General features: G+C 46.3%; 1 protein-coding gene across 1 annotated transcript in view; it reads left to right on the top strand.

Moving 5' to 3' along the window:
- Window positions 1–19144, top strand: part of a2m1 (alpha-2-macroglobulin 1) — a 63099-nt gene that overhangs the window by 38171 nt on the left and 5784 nt on the right. The window contains exons 23-28 of the mRNA XM_085371596.1: window positions 605–688; window positions 769–945; window positions 1613–1694; window positions 16163–16319; window positions 16954–17028; window positions 17560–17725. Coding sequence (XP_085227722.1) covers window positions 605–688; window positions 769–945; window positions 1613–1694; window positions 16163–16319; window positions 16954–17028; window positions 17560–17725 — 741 coding nt within the window. The remainder of the gene's footprint in view (window positions 1–604; window positions 689–768; window positions 946–1612; window positions 1695–16162; window positions 16320–16953; window positions 17029–17559; window positions 17726–19144) is intronic.

Raw genomic sequence — 19144 nt, 5'->3', positions numbered from 1 at the left:
TGTTGTTAAGCTTAACGCTGGAACGCTTCACAAACATTCAGAGATGAACTTACACACTTGCTTGCCACAGCCGCTCTATCACGTGACGCACACTGCTCCGACGTGCTACGGTTATGAGGTGAGTTACGGCGTGTCGCAAGTTTTGTGAGGTGCTTTTTTGATATTTAATGGATCGGATTACATTTTTTATTTTTATTTTTTTTTTCTCTCCGATATCCGATCCAGTAATTTAGGTCACCGATACCGATACTTCACATCGGTCCATCTCTAGTTTTCGTTGTGTATTTTCTCCACTGGCAGCAGATCTTTAGCTAAAGTTGAAGTCGAGCAGCCGCTGTAAGATGCACTTTCCTCACTGTGATCAACTAAATGACCAACATGAGCCGTCTCGTGTAATCTGTAGTGCTGAGCTTGTCTCAAAATCAAAGCGCTGCGATGCCTTGTTGTGTTTCACATAAACAAACTGCTTGTAGCTTCATGTACATAACAGTGTTTTAACAGTAAAATCATTCTGTTTGATAAACTTTAGCCAAGAAAAGAGGTTGAGCTAATTCTTTCATTAAAGAAGCTTTTTCTTCCTTTTCTTTGTTGTTGTTGTTGCCAGATGGGGTCACGGAGAAGAATGTCTCTCTTCTTATGCCCGAGCTGTTTGTGGCTGGTTCTGCTAGAGCGACCTTTTCTGTGCTTGGTTAGTGATTCTGTTGTTTAGTGAACTTTAATTTGCCAGGTGAAACATCTCTGTAGCTTTTCCTCGGTTTGCTTGGGCAGGTGACCTGATGGGCAGGGCAGCGCAGAACTTGGACAAGCTCCTGGCCATGCCGTACGGTTGCGGGGAGCAGAACATGCTCCTGTTTGCTCCCAACATCTTCATCCTGAACTACCTGAAAAGCACTGGTCAGCTGACTCAGAATATTCTGGACAAGGCCACGCACTTCCTGGAGAGCGGTAAGCACTTGGGGCTTTCTTAGGACAAGGTTTAATGTGCGTGCTCCACCCCCACGCAGAATGATCACGATGATGGTGATCAAATTAAACCTTAAAAAATGCATCAGATGAGAACCGTAAAAATGGAAGAGTCGCTGCTATTATCTTAAAACTGTACTCCACTTTGACTTGGACTCAGCCACCGTGCTAATTCCTAAACTCTGCATATTGGCGCTGATAACGGTCATGTGTGGATTTTACCTCTGCAAAATTTGAATCAGCTGATCTTAAAGCTAGTTTTAACTGTTTATGGCAGCTGAGTAGAACGAGTGCAAAGTTAAGAGGGTGTGATCTTTAAAAACAGGGCACCAAGTCGAGCTCAGGGGCAATCCTTGCAAATCAGATCAGACCAGTCCACACAGCAAGCTGTTAAATAATAAGTCAACTTAAATGGCAATAACTGCAGATGTGTTGGTTGTGAAGCCTTGTAAGTATGCACATTTGACGGGGGGCTCCTGTAACATAGCCGGACTGTAGATATAAATTGCACTTGAAATAAACTTGGCACCAAAACTAGAGTTTTGTACGGTAAATAAATCCAAATGTACTTGATTCACATTTTCTGTGTTGTGAAAAAATAATCCTCTTTTTTTCCTTTTTATTGATTTCTTGTGTGTTGGTGCTGCAGGATATCAGAGGGAGCTCACGTACAAGCATGACGATGGTTCCTACAGTGCATTTGGGAAGGCAGACTCCTCTGGAAACACCTGGTCAGTAACGTGAATGAGAGCATGAAGATATAAGAAGTAGATGGTGATACAGCAGCTGACTCAACAACAGGCTGCTAATAGTTCATTGGGATGATGGCCTTTGAATTTCAGAGTTATTCTCCTACAGTGTCGGCTGGTGAGGGGAAAAGCTGACACAGCAGAGTATTTTACATGACAATATTGTATGTTTAGTCATGCAATATTGGTTTATGAAATGCATTAAAATACTACTGCAAGAGGGCTCATCTCACCAGATTGCATGTAATTGCCAACTTGACCTCATTCAAGTCTGACAGAAGATATTTACCAAGTTCAACTTTGAGGACATAATTTACAGTGAGAAAAAAGACAATGTCACTGCAGTACTCAACATATGAAATCATGTAATGTAATGTAATATTGCATTGTGTTGAGGGCTGCAACTCTTATTTCGGTAGTCGATGATCTGCAAATTTTTCTTTGATTAGTCAACGATTATTTAAATAACTCTGATCTCTGCTGCCTTCAGCCAACAAGATTATGTATCGGAATTTCAGGAGCGGGACCACACCTCCAAACACGCTCCTTCAGGTTGTCATCCATATAGGTTCCCCCAGTTCTGCAAGCTGTTCATTCTCGTTTGCGTGCAAACAGGGTCCATTCCATCCGCTACATCCTCTTGTCTGCAGCACATCAGATGAACAACTACTCAAGCTCTGCGTTCATGGCTTTTCCTCCGGCAATCAAAGGAGTACACCGAACGTCACGGCGGCGCTTCCGAGAGACTGAATGCTGATGACCTTCTAGCAGTTTTCACTACGTCGATCCATCCAGTCATCTTATCTCCGCTAAATCCAGTTATGAAGTGACTTTGGATGCCAAACTCGCAGCTCCCCTCACGTCGCTCTGAAACAGGCCCACAGGCCGGGCGAGTTAGCCGAAAAGCTGACGGACATCAGCGCCGAACCCAGAAGCCACGCCGTACCGTACCCATGCTTCCAAACAAATCGCAGCTCCAACAGCAAAAGCTACAGTGTACTTCACTGCAAGCGCCAGGTAGCAGGGACGACTCAGTTCTGTGCTCCTTCCTCCTAACACCATTTAATGCAAGCTGGAAATCTGTCGCTAGCTACGTGCTCTACTGTTTCTCCATCACCATGATGTTTTCTATCACTCCTTTCGCTAAATGCTCAAGCAAGTTGGCACTGGGATGCCCGGTTCTTCCTTATCCACCATTCGCTGATGAGTCAAGATGGCGCCGAGTATGGCAGCCTCGTCGCGAGCTCCCCCAAGCAACAGCTTTTTTCTGTGTTTAATTTTACTTTTCCTTTATTTTTTCACGAGCAGCACTTGTCTCCTTGTGTACGACCGACAAACCTTACTGGACATAAAAGACGGTCTTTCTTATAACTTTCCGGAGTTCAAGTTTTGCAACACGGACGCTCCGTTTGCAGACCCCCCATTCATCTCACCTGAGACGCCTTTGTTCTCTGGCCCTGGAGGCCGCAAACGCCGACGCAGAGGGAGAAGATCTGGCGTTCTGGTTCGACTGAGACGGCGCACTTACAGACCACCGTTACCCAGTTTATTACTGGCTAATGTGCAGTCTCTGGAGAACAAGCTGTGCGAGCTTCGGGCACGGATCTCATTCCAGCGAGAGATGCGGGACTGCTGCGTGATCTGCCTCACAGAAACCTGGCTATCGGACAAGGTACCGGACTCCGCAATACAACTGCCGGGGTTCTCCGTGCACCGCGCGGACAGGTCACAGGATCTTACTGGGAAAAGCAGAGGCGGTGGTGTGTGTTTCATGATCAACAACAGCTGGTGTGATTATGCGAACGTGCACCCGGTCAAATCCTTCTGCTCACCGGACCTGGAGTACCTGATGATTAAGTGCCGGCCATTCTGGCTACCGAGGGAATTTACAGCAGTGATTATTACGGCCGTTTACATTCCCCCACAAGCCGACACTGGGAAATGCGTGGGACACTTATCAGGAAATGCGTGGAAGATGTCGTCCCATCCAGAACAGTCAAATCCTTCCCAAATCAAAAACCCTGGATTAACGGAGATGTTCGCGCGGCACTGGCGGCACGGAGCACCGCCTTTGCCTCCGCGAACACATCGGACTACAAACACGCACATTACCAACTCCGGAAGACGATCAAAGCAGCCAAACGTGAGTACAGGGACAGGGTGGAGCAACAGTTTGACAACCCTCGGAGTATGTGGCAGGGACTAAACACGATCACAGACTTTAGAGGGAAAACCAGCACACCGCAGACCACGGCCTCTCTGTGTGAGGATCTAAACGTATTCTACGCTAGATTCGACACAGCGAACACCATGAGACCGGACAGTGTGCGCACCGCGGATGACGTCAGTGCGCACACTGTGTCTGAGGAGGATGTGCGGAAGTGCTTCAGGAAGGTGAACGCACGCAAAGCTACTGGTCCGGACGGGATTCCCGGCCGCGTCCTCAGGTCATGCGCGGCTCAGCTGGCTGGAGTGTTCACGCACATCTTCAACCTTTCCCTCTCTCTGTCTGTAGTCCCAGCCTGCTTCAAAATGGCCACCATCGTCCCTGTACCCAAATCCTCCACCATCTCCTCATTGAACGACTGGCGACCTGTAGCCCTGACCCCCATCGTAAGCAAATGCTTCGAGAAGCTGGTCAGGGACTTCATCTGCTCTGCACTACCCGACTCACTGGACCCTCTACAGTTCGCATACCGCCACAACAGGTCCACTGATGATGCCATAGCCCTGACACTACACACTGCCCTGTCACACCTGGAGAAGAGAGACACGTATGTGAGAATGCTGTTTGTAGATTACAGCTCAGCATTCAATACCATCGTTCCCTCGAAGCTGGACAGGAAACTGCAGGATCTAGGACTGAGCAGCTCCCTCTGCAGCTGGATCCTTAGCTTCCTGTCTGACAGACGCCAAGTGGTCAGACTGGGCAGCATCACCTCATCCCCCGTCACACTGAACACTGGTGCTCCACAGGGGTGTGTACTGAGCCCTCTCCTGTACTCACTCTACACCTACGACTGCACAGCCACTAACAGCTCCAACATCATTGTGAAGTTTGCGGACGACACTACAGTGGTGGGTCTTATCACCAACGGTGATGAGACGGCTTACAGGGAGGAGGTCAGCGCCCTGACCCACTGGTGTCAAGACAACCATCTCACCCTCAACGTCGCAAAGACAAAGGAGTTGATAGTGGACTTCCGGAGGTGCAGAGAAGTACACACCCCCATCACCATCAACGACGCTGCTGTGGAGAGAGTGAGCAGCTTCCGGTTCCTTGGTGTACATCTGGCTGAGGATCTTACGTGGTCAGTACACACAAACAAAACAGTGAAGAAGGCGCAGCAGCGCCTCTTCTTTCTCAGGAGACTGAAAAGATTCGGCATGAGCCCCCGCATCCTCAGGACCTTCTATCACTGTGCCATTGAGAGCATCCTCACTGGATGCATCACCACCTGGTATGGCAACAGCACCGCCTACAACTGCAAAGCTCTCCAGCGAGTAGTGCGGTGCTCTGAACGGATAATTGGAGGTGAGCTTCCCTCCCTCCAAGACATCTACAGGAAGCGGTGCCTGAGGAAAGTGGGGAGGATCATCAAGGACTCCAGTCACCCCAGCCATAAACTGTTCAGACTGCTTCCATCAGGAAGGAGGTTCTGCAGCATCCGGTCCCGTACCAGCAGACTGAGAGACAGCTTTTTCCATCAGGCCATCAGACTGCTGAACACGTCATAGACACCTCAGCTTCACTACTGGAACTTCAACATTATGCATACTGTACAGTAATGCCACTGTTTTGCACATGTCTCAACTCTGTATATTTTATTTTATATATTTTATTTATTGTTTACTCTATTTAATTTGTAAAATATGTGTACACACACACACACACACACACACACGTAGAAAAATATTTAGTATACACATCCAGAAATGCATATACTATTATATATTGTACATATATTTATTAGTTTCAGATGTAGCCATTCTTGTATTTTGCTTGTTTACATTATTGTATTTTGCACAACTCTGTTGCTTGTGAAGCTCGCACACAAGAATTTCACTCACATGTGCTGTACCAATGTACCTGCACATGTGATGTGACAATAAAAGTGATTTGATTTGATTTGATTCGCAAACACAGCAGCAAGCCAGTTCTCCATTTCTCCGTTGCAAATGCAGCACCGAGTTGCCAGGTTCTCAGCGACTCAACCCTCCTTCACAAATTCTGCAGCTAACCTCGGCACCGGGTTGCCAGGTTCCTTCGTTCTCATACGCAAAAGCAGCAGCAAGCTTTTCGACCATCAGATTGCCAGTTTCTCAGCATAGCTTAAAAAAAAAGTACTCCATCCCTCCGTAGCAAATGCAGCATGCTTTGGCACAGAGTTGCCAGGTTCTCAGCCACTCATTCCTCCTCTGCTAAACTCTGCAGCAAATGTAGGCACCGGGTTGCCAGGCTCCCAGCCTGTCATCCCTCCTTGGCTAAACTCTGCAGCATACGTCCACTCATCCCTCCTCTGCTAAACTCTGCAGCAAGCGTCGGCACAGAGTTGCCAGGTTCCCAGCCTCTCATCCCTGCTTCGCAAAATTCTGCAGCAAACCTAGGCACCGAGTTGCCAGGTTCATTTATCCCTCATTCGCAAAAGCAGCAGCAAGCTTTTTGACCATGGGGTTTCCAGTTTCTCCGCATCGACAAAATAAATAAAATTAAAAGGCACCGGGTTGCCAGGTTTTCCTTCACCCCTTCATAGCTTCCCTGAAATGCCAGTTTCTCAGCATCTATCATGGCAAAAAGCAGCAACGAATCCTTCTAGCCCAGGATACCAAGTTCTCATCTCTCATTTGCAAAATGGCCAGTTTCTCTGCATGAGGAAAAAAAAAAGGCACTGGGTTGCCAGGTTTTCCGCAGCCGCAAACCTTCTACCAATGCGTTGGCAGTTTCCGTTCCTCCATCCATCCTTCACGAATTTCAGCAACATGCTTTCGTGGCACCAGGATGCTAGGTCCTTCCCTCATGTCCAATCGCAGCAGCAAGTTTTTCTATGAACAAGTCGCCAGTTTCCCTTTCCCGTATCCTATATTGGCAAAATGCAGCAGCATGCTTTTGGTACCGGGATGCCAGGTTCTCTTCCTCTATCCCTCCTATGCAAGTACAGTAGCACAGTAGCAAGGTTTGGCACCGGGATGCCAGATTATCTTCCTCTATCCCTCCTATGCAAGTACAGTAGCAAGCTTTGGCACCGGGATGCCAGCTTCTCTTCCTATATCCCACCTTTGCAAATGCAATAGCAAAGAGATGCCTGGTTCTTCTTTATCCCTCATTCGCAAACTCAGCAGCAAGCTTTCTAACATAGAGTTGCCAGTTTCTCTGCATTTATCAAAGCAAAGCAGCAGTGAATCCTTCTAACGCTGGGATGCCAGCTTCTCCGCATCTAGCCCTCATATGCTAAGCGGCAGATGTTCCTTTCGGCACCAAAACGCCAGTCCTGTATTCCTCATTTGCAAATGTAGAAAACCCTCTTTGCACCGAGATGCCAGGTTCCGTTCCCTAAGCAGCTTACCCTTCCATTACTGGATTGGCAGGTTCCGCCATCAATCACTTGCCAAAAAAACCCCAAAACATTCCTTTCATCAGGATGCCAGTTTCTCTGTTTCGTCCAGTCTTCCACAAGATGTAGCAGCAAACTGTTCCGGCACCGAGATGCCAGTTTCTCTGCCATCTTTCCTGCCTTCGCAAAGCACCGGCGAACCTTCATGGCACTGGGATGCCAGGTTCTGTCCTCTATCGCTCCTTTTAAGACATCCAAACTGCGACGTGCGCATAATTCTTCATGGCGTCCCTTCACGTCCCTTCATGTGCTTTTACGAGCATTATCTAGCATCCACTTTCAACACAATCATTCAAGAACCGCTCTCTAAGCTGGCTCAGGGTTTCTGACCACGTCTAAACAGCTTATCATCTCCCATGAAGTTCAGTGGACTCGCACTCTGCTCTCTGACGATTATGGGGGTCATTATTATTGAAGATGACTTATAACCTCTAATCAGTCTTTCAATTCATCAACCCTCCCCAAGCTGTTGCTGTCACTTCTGTTTATTTCAGAAATAAGTACAGTAGTTGTCACTACCTTATCTGAAGTAATTAACCAGCCAAGCACCCCTTCTCTATCTTCTACTCAAAGACAAGCTCACGCAAGGTTTGCGAACCATCAAGCCTCACCTCAAATCTCCATATCCAGCATACTTCTATGTCAGAGCTTCAGTTCAAAGTTGAGCCATGTCGCTACCTGATCGAGGGTTCCCCTCATTCATCTATTAAGATTTCCATTGTTCGCAATTACCTTTGATCTCTTCTCCTGCCATTCCTTCCACTCCATGGAATCCTCGACTACCTTACTGAGTGCTTTGCAGCTTCGCTAGCCTGCCACCAATTATTTTCCTCTTCTTTGGGTGGCGAGGTCACTCAGCGTTCACTCTCACCAAAATGTCTTGTATTAGGTAAAAAAAAATCTGCCATTTGGAACAAATGAAAATTCTCCAGTTTGAAGACGGACTGTCTAAAAGCAAGTTCCTACTGTATATCTCACTGAAATGTTACTCTGTAGCTGATTGTGCCTTGTTTTAACTGTAACGAGATACTTTGACTAGAAAAAAGACAAATGTACTTGGTAAGATTTGGAGTTTTTGCAGTGTGCCACCAGCTGTATGCCAAATTGTCTGGAATTTAGACTTGAGTGTTTTAGAAAACGTAAGACAGAACCAGGAAGGGTTAAGAAAATGCGATTTGACCAAGCACATGGATATAGGGTGATGCAGAGTTGAAATGGATGCAAGAAGAAAATGTCACTGATAACCTGCAGTCCAGTTGGAGACAGTTAGTAGGAAAGCTGTTTATAATTGTAGGGACTTACAACATTAAGCCCTTAGTCTTAATGTCCTAGACACCTACCTGTCCAAATAAATGGCCTGAGAGATTAGACTAGAAATTTGAGTTTGTTAACACGGACTGGCCGGGAGAAGTATGAACTAGGGCTGGGCGATATGGCCTAAAATTCATATCTCGATATTCTTTAGCTGGATGGCGATATACAATATATCTCGATATTTTTGTTAAGCCATAAAGTAAGAACAAAAAGAGAGTTCTTAGTCAAAGCTGTGTCCCAGATGTCACACAGGCACTTTTATTAATATACAGCGTAGATGTACATGAAAAAATTACTCAAAAATAAATTGAGCATTTATTAAATAATAATTCTCCATAAATAAAATAAAACAATGTTGTTTTTGTGCATAACAAAAAAGCTCACAACTGTGCAGTCAAAATTTAAACTAACAGACGCTGAGCGTAATAACAAAGACAGATTTCACAGCTGCTCTGTTCACAACTTCTACTGCGTGACTGACAGCCTGGAGTTTGAAATCCGCTTCGTAACCGTGACTCTGAACAGGTGCCATTTGTGGTCCTTTTTTTTTTTTTTTTTCTTTTTGCCTGTCCCGTTTGGCTCTTTTGCATCAGAATTGTTGTCTAAAGGCAAAGAAAGATGCCCAACGGATTTACTTTACCAAATTGACCATCCCAGCCTTGCCATAATGGTCCATTTGATTCACCTTTTATTGTTTATTTTATTTTCACTTACTGAACATGGGACAGACTTGACTGGGGGAAAGAAGGGGAGAAAGAAAGAGGGAAAGAGAAACAGCTGAGAAGAGGGACGGGGGAGAAGGGCAAAAGACAAAAACCAACAGAACGGGCAGAGAAAAAAAAGAAGAAAAGAAAAAAAAATGCATATATCGATCACCTGGATCACCTGCTGAGAAAGAAAAAAAGAAAACAAGCAGAAGAGAACAAGAGTAATAGAATAAACAACATCACAATGATATATGGGAATATGACAGTAAATACTAAATGTTAAACATTATTGTGCAGCACATAAGATCAACAGAACACAGTGTGCTTTGAGGTAGGAGCCAAAAAGGGTGTAGTTTGTGGGTGTGATCACCCGTGTGTACACCTGTGAGCATGGACGCGCTTGTTTTTTGTTTTTTAAAAGGTTCCTTCATGTAATGATCTGCTAGAGGGTGTGGGGGGGCCACAGCCCCGTCCTCCAGGGCATGAAGCAGGTATGGAGGAGATCAAAACTCCAGACATCCAGAGGCCCCCAGAACACAAGAGACCAAGGAAGACCAACAGAGGGGCAGCCGCGCCACTGTCTCAGAAAGAGCTGAGGAGAGTCCCAGATGAGGGCTCACTCAGCAGCCGCGGAGCAGAAGCCAGGGGGAGTTGCAGTGACGCGCCCGTGAGCTCCGCCGGCAGCCAGCTGCGCCTGAGTGACCGAGCCCCAGGCCGAGAGGCCGGGGGCACCCCACCTCCGAAGTGGCCCGAGCGAGCCCCAGGCTCCAGGCCCCGATAAGCGGCCGCCAAGGAGTGAGCCGGTGTGTACCTGGACGCCCATCCCCGGACACAAAGAACCACCAACGCACCGATGTCTGAGGGAGTCCGCCACTGGCAGGGGAAGTGGTGGTGGGTGGAGATAGGCCTCCAAACCTTGGAGGGCCTGAGATGTCCCCAGAGAGGTGGCACCTGACACCCAACCTGACATATAGACACAGACATACAGGCACACACAGATACAAACATCCATTCCCACCCTCATGCTCTCATATGCACTTACTCCACACTCAACCAACGTGGAGACAGACATAAAGAGACGCTGTACACACGATCACACTCCCCAAGCGTACTCTAAGCCCCGGGTCTAGGTACCCTTGCCCCTGGAGGGGGGGGAACTGCACCCAGACCCAGGTGGTGTTACCCTTTTCCCTGCGGTGGGGGGAGGCAGACTGCCCCGACTCCGCAGCAGCAGGGAGGCCCCACACTCCAGACCGCAGTCGGACGGCCAACTCCTCCTCCTAGCCCCCCCGCTCCAGCAGGTCGCAGAGAATGGGGGTGAGAGAAGACTCCAAACCTCCCTCCACCCGCTCATTGTAGTGTTGATGCATGTGTGTTCTAAGGTGCAATTAAAACCCAGGAGGGCATGGAGCTACCTGCCAGAGAGCAGCAGGTAAGCGCATAGCCCCTCCTGCTGGCCCTCAATGTCTACGTGTATTTAACCTTGAGAGGTGGGCAACGACGCCAGGGGTGGGGTGTACACCCTGATGGTACTTTGGATTCCGTGTATCGTGCCCACCCCCAAGATCCTATATGTATGTGTAATGAGAGTGTGAGTAATGTGAATGTCTAAGTTGTGGTCCTTATACACACACAGTACGGTAATATTACGTTGAAGCATAGTATGCATTACTCTGCAGGGCTCCTGACTACGGTAGCCGTAATGCTCCGACAATCCATCAAGCGGTGCAGCTTCGTAGCTTACCAAAGCATTTTTGACAGATTGCTGAGCGCCGTGTACCACATAAAATCGGTTCACGGTCAGTAAACACAACCAGAACTCATAGATAAGGCACACAGTCGATTTTTGAGAAAATGAAAGGATTTTAGTGCAAGGTTATAGTCCGAAAAATATGGTATACGAGTTTTGTAAGGTAGTTTGTTTCGAGGCAGGAGGCTGGAGACTTCGCAGTCTGGGATGCAGCACACAGTTTCACACACTCTTCATTTTGCTGTTGTAAATGGTGAAAATGCAAGTAATGCTAGCTGCATGGCATCAACATGTTAACGAGGTAACTGCTAATGCTAACCGCAACGCTAACGCATTGACGCCGTGCAGCCCCACGCATGGGGCGATCCGCGGTAACTCATTAACGGAGATTTGTCGCGTTAATACAGTTATGCCATTAACGTCATTTTAACGAGAGTAACGCTGCAGCACTAAAATAGTAATCTCTACCGAGCAGCTCCTCTTTGATAGCTGCCGTGTCCGTCCTGTCGTTGCCTGCAGGTGAAGCGATGGGGGAGGGGGAGTTGTGTTCAGTGAAGGAGAGGCGAGACAGAGTAACGCAGCGTAGAGACAAAAGTGGACGAAAGAGAGGCAAACTTGTGGTTCCACAAGTATAGTAGACTATATCGATATAAACAATATTGTCACATCTCTTATCTCGTATAAAAATATATCGATATATTTAAAAACTCGATATATCGCCCAGTCCTAGTATGAACAGATCAGAAGCATATGGAGCCTGGATTTGGTGTTAAGTGGAGAAAATTCCAGCAAAAATTAGATGACTGCTATGTAGCATTAGAAAAGAGATGAATCATGGCTGTGTGTTCAGGGTAAGCCAAAGGGAATGGCACCAAGAGACAGTTGAAATCGGATTATTACCTTGCCGATATTTTGTTTCTTGTGCACACATTAAATACACATAGAAGGCCAGGGAAGGAGGAATTTGGGTGCCGTTGCTGAAGCTCTCACCCAAACTTGCCAACGGGAGTTGGAGTTGAGTTTTGCAGATGTGAAAACGGAAACAAGCTCTGGAAATTGTCTAATTGCGCAGTGCTGAGGCTAGAGCTCATTTGGCATTGGTGAAGCGAGAACTGCTGGTTGGTAGAAGCCGGGCGTAATGTGGGATCAGTGAATTCTGCTTTTATACGAGTATTTCCAGGACGGCGAGGATGACGGAATCAGATTATGCTGCGGACAATCGAAATAATTGAAAGCAAGCAACGACATGAACGTGACAAGACGTGGACGAGATTGGACAAAGGCATCTGCAAAGGAGAAGGATGTAGAATGAGAGAGATTTAAAGTAAGCGGCATTAATGCTGATTGTCCTGGAAAAGGTGATTGGACGAGACCAGTAATGACACAAACAGCTTGTCAGTGCGGGAAAGTGGGAGTGAGAAAGCTGAGATTTAGCCGGCAGCACCTGGGAGATGTCAGACCAAAGGTCTTTCTTATTGAACTTGCATATAAACTCTCTCAGTATGTGACAAAATTCTGATGTCAGTGAGTCTTATAGTTTACAGTCGATGTCATCGATCGTGTAGACTAATCTTCGCAGCGCTCGTCGTGGGCTGTCTGGTGTTTGTTTCGCTGCCTTTGTGAGGACACGGAGCAAACTGCCTCATCATAACCATTTAACCTTAAAACTCAGTCCTAATGCTGGAACCAATGAGAGCAAGCCAAAAGGCTCTTCTACAAAACATGATCACAGATGTGCACGATAGTTAGTTTATTTTTATCTAATCATAATTGTTCTCTTTGTTTTCTGGTTTCCTGTGATCGATGACGTCAGTCGCTCGCTCGTGTTTGGATGAGCTGATATCCATCATTTGTCCAAAGTTTGGTGAACACACGCAGCAACGACGCACACATGTTCACGGAGTCCTTTCAGCCTCCTTTTCAAAGCACCAAACGCTTTATTTGTATTATTTAATTTATATATAAACTCTCCAAACTGAATCTCCAAACGGTGATTCAGTTCATCTGGACGAAGCGTTTTGTGGGAGAAACGTTTCGTCATCATCAGGTGACTTCTTCAGTCTCAGCTGACTGCAGGCTTCAGTCTTATAAACAGCACATTGATTTACTTACCTGGATGATTGAGCATCAAGACATAACAAACTGAAGTAAAACTGTTGTGTAAATATTTTGTAAACAGTTCTAATCTCAGCCTCTGTCTCAACTGTGTTTACTTTGCATCTGCACGGCAACAACATTGTGATGACCTATAAATACTGACATAACGAAGAAGACATTGGTGCTGCGGTTGCATCAGCACTTATAGAAGCATTCAAACATTTATCCAGAGCTTTGCTGTTGAACTGAATATTTTCAGCTCAATTCGAACACTTGATGTGACGAGAACACAAAGCACACGCAGTGGGAGGTAGACGTGTGCACGCACACACACGCGCGCTGCATGTCCTCTCTGGTGTTTGGCACCAGCAAGCGTCCTAATAATTTACTTTATGAGGAACCTGCCAGAAAATATTAATATTTTCATTTAATGGGCTTAAAGCACAGTGCCTCAGGGGATTTAACAAATCTACTGCTGTTTTGAAAGGGTGCTGGGCAGTTTGGCACTTGGTGTGTGTGTGTGGGTGTGTTTTTGAGAAACTAGGCCTCTCAAGTGTTCAGTTACATTAGAATTTCAGAAGAAAACTGGATGAAAATTGTCCAAATCACTTAAAATAACAACGGTTTCTGTGAATGCGTTGATGTAAAACCTTCACCCAAGCGTCGACGCTGCAGTCCTCCACATGTTTATATGAACAAACAGCACCATGTGAAAGGAGTTTCCTATGGAGACAAAGTCACACAGAATTATCACCGCATCCTGCACCTCCCTCAGTGTGACAGCTTTTAAGCCTCTTACCTCCTGGTTTCTTTTTGTTTTTGGTTCTGTGGCTTTCAGACTCGTCTCATCAGCTCTGCTGTCACACAGAGCAGAAAGCTTCACTATAAACACTCTGATAAACCTGCTGTAGCCACCTGCAGACATGTTGAGACCAGCACATCTGTATACAGGAACATGACCAAATGACTCATGTGTGGGATGTGTCCTGCTGTGAAATGGACGTAGCCACCACAGAGACGCCCAACAGTTGGCAAAGTCTTGACCTTTGCGTTCTCTCTGCGGCCGGTCCTACCATTTTATTTTCAGCCGTAAAACACTGATAGGGTATTGTTGTCACCCCTGCTACAGACGTACTACCAATCTTAGACAAGTTTGAATCCCAGTGACCTCGACATCAAGGTCAGAGGTAAAGTTCCTGAAGTTCTTGGGAATGCAGCGATTCATACCATGGCTGTATCAAACTGGGAGGCTGACAGGTAGCACTGGGGGCCACCAGTATGTCTGTCATACATGCACACACGTTCTGACTGGACTGCACAAGGTGTGCCCTATAAAGCATGCCTTGCTTTAATTGTCTCTCTGCTTCTTTTGCTGCTGGCTCGGTGAATTTTGGCTGGAGAGACAAAACCTGCAGCTCAGAATCAGCGCAAAAAGACGTAATCACAGCGCGGACCGGACGCATCAGGATCGCTGAGCTCCGACAGCGTGTCCGTCTGCGGGCCGTCGGGCGAGAAAGCCGAGAAAGACAAAGCTGATTCTGATGCGTCGGGTCTGTGTTTACGTCTTTGTGTGGAATCCGTTGTTACGAGTTCAAATATTGGGGATGGAGACAAGAGAAAAAACCACAATAACAACACTGGTCCGGCCGGGTTAAGTCAAACGATGATTTTAATAGTCACACGCGTGGGAGATGGACACTGTATGCAGACAGCCTCAGATCTCAAAATGGTGGAGCATTAATCAAACTCTTATAGCCTCTGGTGCCCCCACCTTATCATAAAAGCCTAAACATTCACATGCTTTCTCTCACACGGCGCCTAAGCTACGACCTTGGCTCCCCGTTTGTCTGCTCCTGCTGAGATGGGGCAGAAAACTCCAGCATGTTCTGTTCTCTTCTAATCAGACAAATAAGGCGATGAATCAGTTGAACGAATGCAATAGTTATCCGCTTCTTCTAATTCAGGAGAATAATGCAAACTAAAACTACATAATAATTCGCAATCTTTAACTAGGGGTATAACATGGCATAAAATAATATTACAATTTAACACCGTGTACCTGCTCTCATCTGCTGTTTGGTTGTTGTTGAAATGGTTTTGTGAGCTTTAATCTGAGAATCTGGCGTTTCTGGCAAAACACAGTAATATTTAAAAGTCGATTCAGGATTTAATGAATCGATATCGCTTTATTCAAGCTACTCACCTCCCACTTCCACCTGCACTTTCAACTGGACTACGGCCAATCAGAGAGGTCCCGCCCCTGACTATCTCTGATTGGTTTAGTGTGTCTGTTGTTGACCACAGGGAAGGTTGCAGGGGGGTTTTTTTGTTTGTTTTTTGCTACCCGAACAGTTGGTCGCACAGGTGCAACCAAATTTATTTTTTTTTAGTCGCACCACTGAAAAATTTGGTCGTATTTGCGACCAAATTGGTCGCACTCTAGAGCCCTGGGATGCATTGTGTACTTTAACAACAGATGTAGGTTTTAAGTGACTGTCTTAGGACCAGGGAGCTCCAAACATCTTTATATGCAGTCTGTGTTGGCAGCTAGAGCATGAAATGGTTAAAGAGCTGGGTATGTTTCTGAGGATCTGTAGCAGCTAAAGGAGTGGAGAGCGAGTGTTAATCTGACAGCAACACAGCTCCCGTGGCCTCCCTGTGGTGTTGGTAACTGTTTGACACTGAAAGTCAGAAATGTATATCTCAGCGTTTTCAGCTTGATGGACTTTCATCGTGGTCTAGTGGTCAGAGTAATTAAACAGTTAGCCTTTTGGGCTCCTGAAAATACAGCACTCGTATACACGATGAATTCTGCTGTATCACCAATGAGCTCAGAGGGATGATTGCTGCAGACGGGGCTGTGAGTCCTGTGAAGCTGTTATGTAATTGTCCTGGAACTGGGGTCGTGTTGGGGTTACTAATACGAATCGACGATTAGATTGGTTTTCTAAAGTGTGCGTGTCTTTCTAGGCTGACCTCCTTCGTGATGAAGTCCTTTGGTGGTGCACGGCCGTACATCTACGTGCAGCCCGAGCACATTACAGAAGCCTGGAGGTGGCTGTCTAAACACCAGCGGCCTGATGGCTGCATCAGATCAGTTGGAAAGCTCTTTCACAATGGCATGAAGGTAACAATCACTCTCTTTAAATGGAGCTTTCTTATCAGCAGCTGTTGGTGCTTTAAGTGTTCAGCTTTGGATAAATCTCTCCTGCAAGATAAAAGCACAAAATGAACTCTGTATTAGAAGTGATTTACATAGAAGTTTCAGAGGAGATGGCCTATAGCCTGCAGGCTACACGCGCACACACACGCACAGGAAATATCCTAAACTATCCAATGACTTTCCAGCTTCTCCTAAAGCACCACAGGCCTCATCAGCTGCATGTTTCAGGAGCCTAGCTTTGGTCTGCCTCTGATTTTTGGTGCACAGCAGACACATTTCAGTGTCTTCTGCACAGCAGTAACAACGTTAGAAAACACAGTTCCAGTCTGGGCGTTTGGCACTGGTGGAAAACCAAAAGTTGAATCCTGTGACTGTAACAGCAGGTTACACAGACCCTGCTGAGTGTTCGAGCTCTCGTGTCACTGGACATGCATGCGCTGCCTCGTGGAGCATCACACCGTTTAAAGGAGCCTCATTTTTGTTTTCTCCGTCACATTTCTGTGGATGATCACATTAAACAGTGTGGTGATAGAGACACATTACAAAAGAATGCTCTGTGGTTGTTTTGTGAGCATACGGTGTTGTCATGTTTCCACAGGGAGGAGTGAGTGACGACGTGTCCCTGACTGCCTACATCACTGCTGCCATGCTGGAGCTTGACGCCAATGTTACAGTAAGTCTCACTTCACTTTTGAAAATCAGGACATTTACCGATTTAAAACAGTTGCTGTAACACGACGGTTTCTCAGCAATACTAATCAGGTGAAACTGGTCGTGTGCATTTCTGTCGACCATCGTAGCTTTAGGTGTAGATGCTAGCGTTAGTGTCTCAGTGTCACATTCAGCCACTGTCATACCGTTCTACATCATGAGATGGTTTATCTTGTATACAGATTAAACCTCAAATTACACTTTTTAAGCTGCTGTATCTGCCCTACAGTTCCTGATTGTCTGCAAGCTGCTTTGCAGCCCAGTTTTAATTCAATTCAATTTTATTTATATAGCGCCAAATCACAACAAAAGTCGCCTCCTCTTCATCCTGTTTCTGTCACATCTGCTCTCTGTGCCGTACGCTGTGTGGAAGAGCAGAGCTAGCAAATGAATGAAAGCTACACGACAGCGGTCCTGAATAACACGCGTGATTTTACTCTGAGCACTTCCTGCAGTCTGTCCCATACGTGTGCTCATGTCTGCCGTGTGACAGGATCCCGTGGTACACAACAGCCTGACCTGTCTGAAGGCTGCAGCGGCTGGCCAGCTCGATAACCTGTACACCACTGCCCTGCTGTCCTACACCTTCACTCTGGCTGGAGACGAGGAGATGAGGAGCAAACTCATCACCCTTCTTCATGAGAAATCGAACACACACGGTGAGGCTGACACTGATCCAACTCTATGATGCAATAAACTTCCTCCCTCTGAGGAAGAACGAGTCTTTGCTTCCTTAACTCAGTAAATGGATCTTTTTGGCTGAAACAAAGAGAGAACGCAGCGTCATCGTCATCTCCCTCGACTTCAGTTAAGTCAAAAACTTGGAAATCATTGTTTGATCCTCGCTTACAAAGAAGTCTTTCATTTTTAAATGTCTGTCTGATGGTTTAATTTTAATGGAGAGAGAAAGAATGTCAACCAAATATCCAGAAAAACACATTACTTACAAGTTATAAATTAAATTGCTGTTATGGAGGGAAATAAGTATTGGATCCACAAGTAAAACATGACTTCGTGCTCGGTGGAGAAAGCCTTGTTGGCGAGCACGGTGGTAAGACGTCATGGGGTTTGCACACATCTCAGGACGGATCGTAGTCCACTCCTCTTTACAGGAATCCTTCAGGTGTCTCGGCTGCTGTTTGCTCAGCTTCATCTCCCTCCACAGATTTTCTACAGGACTGAGATCTGGACACTGGCTCCATCTTTAGCCTCTCCTTTGTTACCTTGGTGACATGTTTTGGGTCACTGACGTGCTGCAAGACTCGTCCACAACCCGTCTTCAGTGTTCTGGCTAAAGGAAGGAGTCGGTCCCTCAGTGTGATGAAGCCATGCTGTGGCCTTATAGCATCTTCTCCCAGGCCTGAATTATTTAGATGTTCATTGGCAAACTTAAGTCAGGCTCTGCAAGATTTCATGTCACCATGACATGGTTCTACCACTGCTGACCTGTGGTCCTAACTGCCTTCAGATCATTGAAAACCCTCCTTCCTCATCCTCGCTCCATGAGGCCAGATGGAGCTCCAGACTGAGGGTGATTGATGGTCGTTTTACATTTTGTATATTTCTGAATAATCGCACCAGTTGACCGTGGCTGATGGTCTGGTAGCTCGTACAGCTTTGTGCAGGTCTGTCCTTGAAGTACTTTAACAGCTCTTTGGTCTTTTTCTGGATTTGTGGTTGATATTCTGACTCTGAATTAAAATGAACTGTCTCCATTTTTATGGTGTTATTTCTTTGTAAGTGTGAAAGCTTAAAAATTGAGCAGGGCATCGTATAATTGTTTGCCTGATAGAAGTGTTTGTGTCGTGTGCTGTGCGTGCTCTCACAGTGCTGCAATAACTGTTGTGAGCATCTGAAGACAGGCTTGTTGAGACAGACAGTAGGAATTAGCCTCTCAGTCGAAACAAGCTACCTTGGGTTAGTCTGCAGTTAGAAAATACTAGAGCTGCCACAAACGATTATGTTGATAGTCGACTGGTCACCGATTATTTTTGCGATTAGTCGACTAGTCAGATCATCATCCATTGGACGTACAGCGTACAGCTTATTGCACCAGCAGCATCTGCTCTTATATAACT

This window comes from Diplotaxodon limnothrissa, linkage group LG14, assembly GCF_057381915.1.
Source record: "Diplotaxodon limnothrissa isolate DT_005_m linkage group LG14, D_limnothrissa_male_GT1.1, whole genome shotgun sequence".
In the NCBI taxonomy this organism is placed as follows: Eukaryota; Metazoa; Chordata; class Actinopteri; order Cichliformes; family Cichlidae; genus Diplotaxodon; species Diplotaxodon limnothrissa.
The sequence above is the reverse complement of the archived record's forward strand: the minus strand, read 5'-3'. Positions and strand labels throughout refer to the sequence as shown.